This window comes from Aristolochia californica, unplaced genomic scaffold, assembly GCF_029961685.1.
Source record: "Aristolochia californica isolate CCGP_79_NKW_82.1479 unplaced genomic scaffold, dmAriCali1.0.hap1 SCAF_8, whole genome shotgun sequence".
Taxonomy (NCBI): Eukaryota; Viridiplantae; Streptophyta; class Magnoliopsida; order Piperales; family Aristolochiaceae; genus Aristolochia; species Aristolochia californica.
The window spans coordinates 10,370,408-10,382,573 of NW_027182279.1; the positions used below are offsets into that span (position 1 = coordinate 10,370,408).

At 38.7% G+C, this 12,166-nt stretch overlaps 1 protein-coding gene across 1 annotated transcript; it reads right to left on the reverse strand.

Moving 5' to 3' along the window:
* Positions 1-11,450: 11,450 nt before the first annotated feature.
* On the reverse strand, positions 11,451-11,858 carry LOC137938300 (secreted RxLR effector protein 161-like). Its single transcript, XM_068783281.1, has 3 exons — positions 11,831-11,858; positions 11,672-11,774; positions 11,451-11,568 (listed from the first exon to the last, which is right to left on the reverse strand). The coding sequence occupies exons 1-3, from the start codon at positions 11,856-11,858 to the stop codon at positions 11,451-11,453; spliced, it is 249 nt and encodes an 82-aa protein (XP_068639382.1).
* Between the last annotated feature and the right edge of the window lie 308 nt (positions 11,859-12,166).

The following is a 12,166-nucleotide window of genomic DNA, read 5'->3' on the forward strand; positions in this document are numbered from 1 at the left end:
ACCTCAATGATGAATGTGTCTCTTTCAACTAATGCTTGGTCCAAAGTGGCGACTTTAGAGGCCCCTGGTTCATAGGCTAAAAGACGGGGAGGTTCTCTACCATATACCACCTTGAATGGGGTTGTGCCGAGTGCGCTGTGGTAGGAAGTGTTGTAACTGAACTCAACCCAAGCGAGCCACTTAACCCACCTCTTAGGTGAGTCCCCCACGAAACAGCGGAGATACATTTCAATGGTTCTGTTGATGACCTCTGTCTGACCATCTGTCTGCGGATGGTAGGCTGAAGAAAAGGCTAACGTTGTGCTCTGTAACTTGAAGAGTTCTTTCCAGAAGGTACTTGTAAAGATTGCATCCCTATCACTGGTAATTGAATTAGGCATCCCATGTAAGCGGACAATGTTATCCATAAAAAGTTGAGCGACCTGTGTTGCAGTGTAAGGATGCGCCAGAGGAATGAAATGCCCATATTTAGAGAAACGATCCACCACTACAAAGATAACAGATTTACCCGACGAAGAGGGAAGTCCATCTATGAAGTCCATAGAAATATCAGACCAGACCTGTGACTGAAGCTGAAGTGGTTGGACCAACCCCGTTGGACTTAATGTTTCCGCTTTATTCCATTGACAAGTCTGACAAGCCGCCACATAATCAGCAATACTGCGCTTCATGCCCCTCCAATAAAATTTCTTACTGATCCAGAAATATGTTTTCTGTCGGCCCTCATGTGTACTGTCATGGAAGGAGGCTAAAATGTTGTTAATTAGAGGCGATGTGTGGTGTAGAAAAATTCTGTTTTTGTAGAGGACGAGATTGTCCTGAACCCTTCAATGTGGTACCGTCGTCCCCTGCTGGATATCCTGGCATAAGGAGATAATATCCGGGTACTGTTGTGCCTCTTCCCGTATAGAATCCAACAAGAGAGCTCTGGGCTGACTGATGGCATTTAATTGCGGGTCTGGAACATCCCGGCGAGATAAGGCATCAGCCCCTACATTCAAACTTCCCGGTTTATACTCTACAGAAAAGTCAAACCCCATAAGCTTACTTAACCAATGCTGTTGTGGTGAAGTAGTGAGACGCTGCTCAAGAAGATACTTGAGGCTGCAATGATCAGTGTGTATCAAAAAAGAACGTCCCCATAGATAAGGGTGCCAATGCTGTATAACTTTCGCCAATCCGATCAATTCCCTCTCACATGCTACCAACTTGTGGTGGTGTTGGCCCAGTTGACGGCTAAAATAAGCAATCGGGTGGCCCTGTTGGTGCAACACTGTGCCAATACTGCCCCCCGAAGCATCACATTCCACTACAAAGGACTCCTCAAAGTCGGGTAGCTGCAAAACTGGGGCTGATGATAAGGCATCTTTCAATTGCTGAAAGGAATGAGCTGCTGTCTCTGACCAGGTAAAAGCATTTTTCTTGAGGAGATTGTTGAGCGAAGCTGCAAGCTGGCCATAGCTACGAATAAATTTTCTATAATATCCAGCTAGGCCCAAAAATCCTCTTAAGGCTGTAATAGATGTAGGAATAGGCCAATCTGTGACCGCCTGTATCTTACTCTGGTCTACCTTCACCCCCGATGCTGAAATAACGTGGCCCAAATATGCCACTTCTGATGTGCCCATAGAACATTTTGACCGATTTAAAACCAAATGATGTGAACGTATAAGAGAAAATACCTGGTGAAGGTGCTGAAGATGTTCTTCCCAGCTGTTGCTATAGACCAAAATATCGTCGAAAAATACCAATACATATTTTCTCAAGAGAGAAGAAAATACCTCATTCATGAGGGCCTGGAAGGTGGAAGGCACATTTGACAGACCAAATGGCATTACGAGGAATTCAAAATGGCCGTGATGCGTGCGGAACGCTGTTTTCTCCACATCTGAGGGTTGAACTCGGATTTGATGATAGCCAGATTTTAAATCGAGTTTAGTAATAATAGTAGCTTCATGTAGCTCGTCTAACAGCTCGTCCACCACTGGAATAGGAAATTTATCTTTAATCGTATAGGCATTGAGTTGTCGGTAATCCACACAGAACCTCCATGACTTATCATGCTTGTGGACTAGTAATACCGATGACGAAAAAGGAGACCTGCTGGGCTGAATAATACCCTGTGCTAACATCTGTCGGCACTGCCTTTCAATCTCATCCTTCTGTAAATGAGAGTAATGATATGGACGCACCACTACCGGCTCGGTACCCGTTTTCAAACGGATACGGTGATCACAGTGCCTAAGTGGCGGTGAGGCAGTAGAGTCCTGAAAGATATCTTCAAATTCTGTAAGTAAGTGAGATAACTTACATGTGTTGGTGGACTGGACCTAGGCAACCTGTAGTGCGCAAGTGACTGGTGTTTGTGTGCCATGCAATATAATCTGATGTTGGTCCTCTATAAAAGACATGGTTAGAGCTTGGAAATCCCATAGTATTGGTGCCAACAATTGTAGCCATTTAATTCCAAGCACCAAATCGAATCCTGATAGTGGAATCGCCAGAAAATCTGCAACAAATGCATATCCCTCAATATCAAAGTGTGTGGCTGGTGATATGCCTACACTAGTAATTTTAGCCCCATTGGCTACTGATACAGAAAGACCAGTTTGTTGCTGTACTACTAACCCAAGTTGTTTTGCCGCCTGCTGACTGATGAAATTATGTGTACTACCCCAGTCAACTAAAGCCAGTAACTGTAAATGATGTAATTGGGCTTTAACTTGCATTGTGCTTGCACTGCGTAGACCAGTCATAGCATGAAGGGAAATCTCTGGATCTTCTTGGTCAGTTTCCACAATTTCCTCCTCTAGTGGTATTTCTTCTCCATCCTCCCACAGACACATACTGAATAATTGTTTGCAGTGGTGTCCAATGACATATTGTTCATCACAGTTAAAATAGAGGCCCTTGGCCTTTCTCTGGTCCATTTCCTGTCTAGTCAGTTTTTTGAAGTAAGGAGCAGGTGGAGCCGAATTAGAGATGTCTGGGCGTGGGGCTGCACTGTCTCTAAATCTTGGAGGGCCAGAGGAAGGGTTTGGCGCTGAGGCATTGTGCCTCCCTGGCCAAGCTGGTTTTTTGACCAGTGACTCCTTTAGAACACGCTGCCTGTGCTCAATTGCCCTGGCTAAATTCATAGCGTGGTCTAAATCTGTAGGAGCATGTAATTCAACTTCTAAACGCAAAGCTTCTGTCAAACCAGCAGTAAAAATATGAACATACTGTGTGTGGCTAACAAACTGGTTTGCTTGGGCTAACCTTTCCTGGAAGGTCTTTTGGTACACCTCTAGTGTTCTAGTTTGTTTGTAATTGATTAATTCTCCCAAAGGATTGCTACTAGCTGGAGGACCAAATCTCATCATACAAGACTGTCTAAAAGTTGCCCAATCCTGAACCACTTGGTCATTTCAGAATTGGTGGTACCATAGAAGCGCTTCATCGAGCATGTGGTAGGTGGCCAAATACACTTTCTCATCCGTAGATGTTTTTTGATGATAAAAGAACTGATCACACTTGGCTAACCAAATCAAAGGGTCCTTAGACCCATCATACATAGTAAAGTCAAGTTTTAAATACCTGGGCACAGTGTTTGGTCCTTGAACGGCAGGCCCCAGATGGGGATGGTGTTGACGCATTGGTGGTTGTGGGGGAGGTGGTGGGTGGAATGGATGGTGGTCGGCCGGTGGAGAGTAGGCAACTGAAGGTTGGGCTCGTGTATCATGGTCCTCTTGTCGCCGGAGGAGAGCTTGGATTGCAGCAACCATTGATTTGATTGCCTCACGCAAATCAAAGGTTGTTTGACGCACCTCTTCCAAGTCATGAGCCTGGTTATCTGTCCTCTGCCTAGTATCTTCCACTAACTATCTCAAATCGTCAGGGGAAGAGGAATCCCCAAGGGTGGACTTGTCTGATACCAAGATGTTAGGTTCTTCCCTTGCCATGGATCGAGTCACCCTTCTTTCCTCTCTTCCCTCCATGGATGATCTTGACGTTGGAAGAGAATTCTTGTTTCTTGAACGAGTAATGGTGGAACTCAATTCGAACGAAGGAGCTTTGGAGGAAGCTCAACCTTGGACCTCAAAGGGAGAATCCGACCTTGACCTCTGAGGGAGAATCAGACCTGTAAAATATAATTTTCTCAATACTTGCCTCTCTTTTCCTTCATGTCCCCCTAAATAGGGTTGAGGACGAAAATACAAAGATGACCCATAGGTCAAGTGGTTCACGCCACATTACACTGAACCAACCCAAAGTAAACCAAACCAAATAAAGTAAACCAAACCGAATTGAAATTACATGAAAAGTAAATTGACATAATTTAATTCCTATGCCTATGGATAACTCGTGATGCTGTGGAGTCCACAACACAAATATCCTTGAAAGTTTCCGAGTGGACCACGTTGTTAGCAACATGCTCTTCCATGCTATTAACAAGCCAACTGATAACCATGTTATTATTTTTTACCCATTTACGGTAGACTTCATCTTTTTCATCAATCGAATGAGGCATTTTGATAACATGACTGAGAAGGTCACGAGTAATGAGAACCCTCCGTACCGATTGTGACCAGCTGAGGTAATTGGAAAGACCTCATAGTGGAATTTTAGTAATTCGGAGTATGTCACTATATTACTCATATGTCCACTCTCCATGTTTACGCAAATCAACTAGTAAGGTCAATTATCAAAGGGGCTCAAATAACAATTACACAACATAATTTGAATCACCCGTAGACCAAATTAGCCACCAAAACTAAGTAGAGAATATTTTTACAAGAATAAGCACCAAATCATGGAAAAATTGGTGCTTTTGTCAAATGATAACTAGAATCAGCCACTACTCAACTTCTCTTATATTAATCAAAAAAATATAGAGAATAGAATAGATGCAACTCTTATCCTTAATCCAAACTCAACCACAAACCAAGAGCAACTTTAGACTAGACCTTTCTTGGCAAACCGAGAGAAATTTGTTGTGTACCTAGCCAATACTACCCAAAAGACCGGCCTATCAGGAGCGGAAGACATAGGTACTTAACCCCAGGATCAAAGTCGCTTAGGGTGGGACCAGGTTTTCCCATAACAGTACTCCCCCGTTGGGGTGAGTCGACATCCACGACAACCCAACTCTAGCGACAGCCCACTCTAGAGCCACTGGTTCAACCCATATCTTGTGGACCTACCAGTAATTTTAATCTAGCCTCTAGGTCACCCCCTCCGCTAGTGCAAGGTGTCTCCGCCGGGATTCGAACTCGCCTCCTAGCCAATTCTACCCAAAAGACCGACTTGTTAGGTAGTGGAAAGCCAAGTACTTAACCCAGGACCACAACATCACATCCCCCTTGGGGAGAGAGCTTGTCCTTAAGCTCTTATGAGCCCAAGCCCAAGCCAAGCTCCCTTGTTGCGAGCCGACGTCCCACGGGCCAGCCCCGGTGACCACTAGAGTGATGGCCCACTCTAGCGATACTGGCCCGACACACCTTTGTGACCCTGCCAGTAATTTTAATCCAGCCTCTAGGTCGCCCCCTCCGCAAGGTTTGCTCACGCCGGGATTCGAACTCGCAACATAAGGATTGGCTCTGATAACAAATGTTAACCACCTAGCCAATACTACCCAAAAGACAGACTTATTAGGTAGCGGAAAGCCAAGTACATAACCCCGAACCACAACACAATTTCTTGGCAAAATAAATTCTAACTTATGGTAATACTTCAACACAAAAAAAGATTCAATTGTTGAAGTTCAAACACAAAAAATAATAGGGATAGGTGAGTGTTGGCATTTCATCAAACATATAACGGGCATCCAACAACATAACACATTCTCATGAGTAATATTAGATTGTAGAATTGATAGAAACATATGCTAGAATCCCATATTAATAATGTTTGATTCCCGTTACATAAAGGTAACTGAATCCAAATAAAAACTGACAAAAAATAAAAAAAAACATTGATCAATCATGTAATTTTGCTACAAGATGATCAAGACTACAATATTCTTTTAGTCATATAAGATAGATCTTCACAATGTTTATGAGGATTATCTTGTCTTGACATGAATCAAGAATTCAAGAAAAGGGAAAAAAATTTAAACCGTAAAGAGAGAATATGCAAAAAAAAGAAACCAAATTTTGCCTATCTCTTCATGGCAGAACTCCTTCTATGCACAACTTCTTGAATGGATGACATAACTACTTGAATAGGGATCCTAACCTCCAAGCTCTAATACCGTGTAGAAGTTAGGACCCCATGAGAATGACTCTAGGTTAACATGGAAGAAGGACAGAAGAGTGAGAAGATGGAGAAAAGAGAAGGATGTAAGAGAAGATATTTTGGATTAAGGGAAGGAGAGAATGTGTCAAAGGAGAAGAGAGGGTGGCTGGATAATTTCTTGAAGAGAGGAAAAGGTTTGAATGCCTTACCTTTTAGCCAATACTCTTATTTATAGAGTTACAAAGCCCTTAGGGTTACAACTCAATAGATTATCAAACATACTAAGACAATGTATTTACATCTTCATGTCATCCTTATGGGCCAATACTCATTTGACTTGTGGGCTTCTAGCCTTGAGTTTGTGGGTTGGAACCCATCTTCCAACAGACTCGGTCAGCCCATAGAAATAATGTGATCCTTTTAATATTGCATATAATATATTGACGAAAAGATATTCGAGTCTACTTTCCAAGGAAAAATGATTTTTTGAAATCGGAGTTATCTACAAAGAGAAATCGAAATAGCAAAGGTTAGATTTCAAAAGAGGTTCATGCAGCAGCAAAAAGCTTCAACTTTTGAGCTATTTTACTCTTTCAAGAATGAGACTTTATATGTAGAATTATATATCAAAAGAATATATGTAAGTTTATTTTTTTACCTATTCAACCAATTCTTGGTCCGAGTTTTTTTATATGGAAATATTGATCTTGGAAGAGTCAATGGTCATGCTGGAAAAAGGGGAAAGAGTATTTAGTTTGGCAGAGACCAAAATCTATCAGATTATATATCTTAATAGAAGTATATTTTATGAAGAGAATTTATACTTGGATGAAAGGTATTTAAGTCTAGTTTCAAAAGGATAAAATTTCTTATCAATCTGATCTATATTTAAGGATATATTAGCATTGGAAGAATCAAACATCATACTGGTATCCAGTTGCATTGAAAAATCTGAATTTAAGCTGATTGTTTTGTGTCACTTTTTGAGTTTTTGTTATTGATCAACTATATCATGAAAATATCTCACTTACCCCTTTTTCAGTTACTACATCTATGTTATTTGGTTCAAGCTGGGAACACTGCCATTACCTCCCAGCTTGAGTGGAAGAAGTACAAGTACAAGATAGAGGTATTTTATTCCATGTGTTGTGGTAATTTTTATGTGACCAAAATATTCAAGAAAGGGGGAGCACAAAAGATGAAGATTTTGTATCTAAGAAGAAATTTTTTTCAGCAAATAAAATTAAAGATCAAGAATCCTAACTCGTAGTAATATTTGTGGTAATTATTGGTGATACCTGACTCGGCTCGACTCAATTTTATTTCTCTGGCTGGATTATTATTTTGACTTATTCGCGACATTCTCCTTGGTCAACATATTATATGGTGCAGATACTCGCATTAGATTATTTGATGGGTCCTTTTACAAGGATTTTATTATTTTGGTTTGTGTTATATGGGCCTAGACCCATTTCAGTTGCAATTCTTGTGTTACCTTGGATGAGACATTATTACTGAAGAAGTGGTGGCCTCAACATCTTATCTTCCTCTTTACCCATTACCTATTTTTTATTTGACAACCTTACTCCTACCATCCATTATTTGCTTCTCACATACTTCTTTGGGCCAACCACTTGCGCGTTGCTTCAATTTAGAGTTTAAGTCCATCATGGTTGGGTGTTTTAAGTCCATTGAGACTTATATATATATATATATACACATGGGTCTTTTATCGCCATCTTTTGAATGACATGCATTGCTCACTTATCGCATCCTTTATTGTTGTCTTGTGAATGACATGCATTTATCACGTATCACGTCTTTCTTTTATCGTCGTCTTGTGAATGATAGGCATTTATCACCCATTTCTACTTGTGATAGTCGGTGCTCGGGTTGGGACACCATGATGGAGGAGCTTATTACTACATATATGTTAACCCCCCCCCCCCCCCCCCCCCCCCCCCCCCCCCCCCCCCCCCCCTTAATTATCATTTATTACTCCTACACTTGAGAGTCGTTGTCCTGTGGAGGGACACTGTGTGGAGAAGTTTTTACTACACTACTGAGCACTACGTATAGACCCACTACCTGTGAAAGATAGGAGTGCCACTACCTAAGAATGATAGGAATGTGCCCTAAATCCAGCATGGGTTATGACTGGAGTATGGAGCAATGTCATATGGCTTGGAGTGATTTTATTTTCACTTATCTTATGCTAGTTGGGTCTCATGGAAGAGAGCACCGGCGTGAGGGGGAGTGTTGGAAGATATGGAGGACCGCCATTTTATATTGCATGTCTAAGAAAAATAAACTAGTTGCTTAACAAGTCTTCTGTTACTGTAATATATTGCCGTAAAGAATATATAAGAGCTGTTGTAATAGATGTCTAATAAATGCAATATATGCTACTGAATACAAAGCATTAAAGCCACAAAAATTTCATACGGTTGCTGCTAGGATAGATGTCTGAAGGATTAATTTCCAGGACCAAAAAACCTATTGCAGAACACGTGAACAGTAACATAGTAGGCCCAAAATTTTGTCCTCCAACAAATAGTAATAGCAGTAATAAAACAAGTATAGAAGGCCTGGTAATTGTGATTTTAATCACAAGATTTTTTTCCTAATTGATCAGTCCATGTGAGGAAAGTTTCTAATCCAAATCCCAATTGTGATTTTAATCACAAGATTTTTTTCCTAATTGAGGAGTCCATATGAGGAAAGTTTCTAATCCAAATCCAAATGAAATCCTGGTTGGAATCCTTTCCAAATTCTACAAAAACCAACCAAGAAACTTTACAAAAACATACATTCCTAGATTAGCAGCACTTTTCCAAAGTAGAACTTAATAAGTTTGACCAAGTATAACTTTATTTTGAGGTGATCCCAATTTTTTGGAGTTGATTAGGTAAAAGATAAATAACCAAGTAACAAAAATGCAAAACATGAAAACAACATCGAAGCAAGATATCACATACCTTGAATGAACACATCAAGGAGTGATTAGGTCTAACTAAAATCCTTAATTAGAAGATAAATTTGTCTAAAAAACATAGATTCTAAGAGAAAATAAAAATCAATTCACAACAATATGGAGAGATATTAAAAGAGAAAATGGGAAAAGAAGAGATTTTCAGCAAAACTAACCTTTGATATCTTCCAAAATATAGCTTATAATCATAAACAGTTTGTTGATAAAGAAACTAGACTCAAATAGCTTTAATTTTATACCTAATTGACATAAAAAGCTTCGTTCTTGAATCTATTTTGACTGCTTAATTTTCATCATTCTATAGCTTGACTCTTGCTGACTCTAATACAGATCAAATTGACATAAAATTTGCTTCTTATGAAAATAGACTTTGATACTTTTTAATTTAAGTATAATAGTCTTTAAAAATATATTTATTTTAAGACAAAGAATCTAATAGACTGCAGACACTCTAATCTGGCCTAATTGAATACTCTTTCTTCTTTAGCCAGCATGACCATCAAGTCTTCCAATATTCACATCTCCCTCTAGAAAACTCAGATTTAGAATTGGTTTGATAGTTAAGAAAATAAACTTAGAGATATTTCTTTTAAAACATAATTCTCCGTATAAATTCTAGTTCTTGATGACACAAAATTGTTGTTGCTCGAACCTCTCTCACAGTCTGACATTTGTTAGTTTAAATATCGATTTATCTTTGTTGAAAAATCTGATTGCTAAAACTCTTTTTGAATTGGAAAGTAGATTCAATGATATTTCCATCAATATATAATATGAAATATGAAAAGTTCAGCATGAAAGTGCAAACACTAAGGAAATGACGTGTACTAATACTGGAAAGAAAGATAAGGGGTAGAATACGAACCTAAAGTACTAGAGATGATAAATCAGAAAATGATCATATTATCTCTGTGGGTTGATCGAGTCAACTCATAGAACTTGCTTTGAAATTATGTTGAATTTCTAGAAAAACGAAATGCTTCACAGTCTTATTTTAATCTAAATATAATGAACCTCTATTTATATCAGTGGAAACAAGTAGATTTCAATTACAATTAAACTACACTTGTCTGAGTTATACCCAAAATTCAACACTAAAAGATATGTCTTAGAACAATTGAACAACCGAATATAGATAGAAGACTAACATACCTAAAATACCTTTAAGTGAGAGTCTTCTATGAGACATTCTCCTGTGAGACTCCTATAAGACTCCCATAAGATTCCACCATAATAATTCTGATTCTATGAGACTTCTTGCTATGAGTGTCATGTAAGATTCTTTCATCCCTGCTCTTCAACATATGTGAAATCTAAGACCAATGTTTTTTCTCAAGATCCTTCAAAAGAGGGTTCGACATCGATTGATTATTGTATTTAAAAGCTACTATGAATATTTGAATGAACTAAAATATGGGGGAGTGTCCAAGAAGTGAAGAGTAAATGTAAAGGGAGCTTATTTTTAGGGGGAGCACACTTATAGTCCTCATCAAATAGTTGTTTTTTTATGACAAGAAAAGGGGGAGAAACATTTGAGTGGACTACATACAAAAATTCTCAGATGGAACCAATTCAAGGGGCAAATAAACAAACAAAAAATGGGTAACAAACTCAAGGGGAGTTTGTCAAAATTCCACTTGTACATATTGTTAGATTTTGGGGTTTAATCCACTATAGTGCTTAGTTGTAAGAAGAGAAGAGAGGAAGACAAGAATAGATGCAATTGAGTGAAGAAAGAGGAGATGTAGGAGGAGGAAGAATGAGAGGAACTCGAGTGCACAAAGAGTTTCCCCATAAGGATCAAATTGGGTTACTTCAAATATATATTATACAATCTTGATAAAATTACAAGAGTGCCCTACTAGCCACTTAATGTGAAAATAAAAAACATAAACTTAAGAACTTAATTACATCATATTCTTTTAATACTCCCCATGAAACTGGTGGTGGAAAAATATTAAACGCATCAAGCTCGAAACATGAATGTTTAAGTGGACCTGAACATGAATGCTAAAGTGGACTTTCTGCAATTGCTTTGGTGAGAATGTCTACAAGCTGATTCTTCGAGGGAATGTAATGTATACTAATAATTCCAGCCTTAATTTTTTTGTGAATAAAATGACAATCAATCTCAATGTATTTTGTCCTTTCATGAAACTCTAGATTTGCAGCAATATGATTAGCTACTTGATTATCACAATGTAGTTGTACACGTCATTCTTGGAAGACCAAGCTTTGTAAGTCAAGACTGAAGCCATAACATCTCATTCATTGCTTGTGTCATAGCCCTATATTCTGCCTCTGTACTAGATAGTGCCACAAAACTTTGTTTCTTACTATGCCAAGTCACTAGGTTGCTACTAAACATTGTACAAAAACCTAAAGTGATTTTCTATCATCAAGAAACCTGCCTAGTTTACATCTCTAAGTCCTTCAAACTTAAAATGCCCATGATTATTATACAGTAATTCTTGCACTAAATTCCTTTTCAAATTGGTTAATATTCTTTCAAGAGCTAGCCAATGAGAGAGTAGCAGTTTCTGCATGAATTGATTGATGGCACTCACTGTAAAAGAAATATACTGTATAGTAATTGTCAAATAAATCAGCTTACCAACCAACCTTTGGAACTTGCCACCATCAACCTCATTTTCGGATTCTACACACAATTTGACATTTGGATCCATAGGAGCATCAAGTGGCTTACAACCAAGCATTCATGTTTCTTCAAGTAAGTCCAACTCATACTTTCTTTGAGATAAAACAATACCATATTGAGATTGTAACACCTTAATTCCAAGAAAATATTTAAAGAATCCAAGATTGTTAGTTGAAATTTTTTTGGACAAGCCTTCCTTTACCTGGCGAATACCCCTTTGATAACTCCTAGTGAAAATAATATCATGCATATAAATAGCCAAAAGAATAAAACTATTGTTAGTATGTCTAACGAACACA

Coding starts and splice junctions, on each gene's coding strand:
- LOC137938300 (XM_068783281.1), bottom strand. CDS start 11,858: ATGAGGTTGATGGTGGCAAGTTCCAAAG. Junction 11,775..11,830: donor GATGGTGGCAAGTTCCAAAG/GTTGGTTGGTAA, acceptor TTTCTTTTACAG/TGAGTGCCATCAATCAATTC. Junction 11,569..11,671: donor AATTTAGTGCAAGAATTACT/GTATAATAATCA, acceptor TACAATGTTTAG/TAGCAACCTAGTGACTTGGC.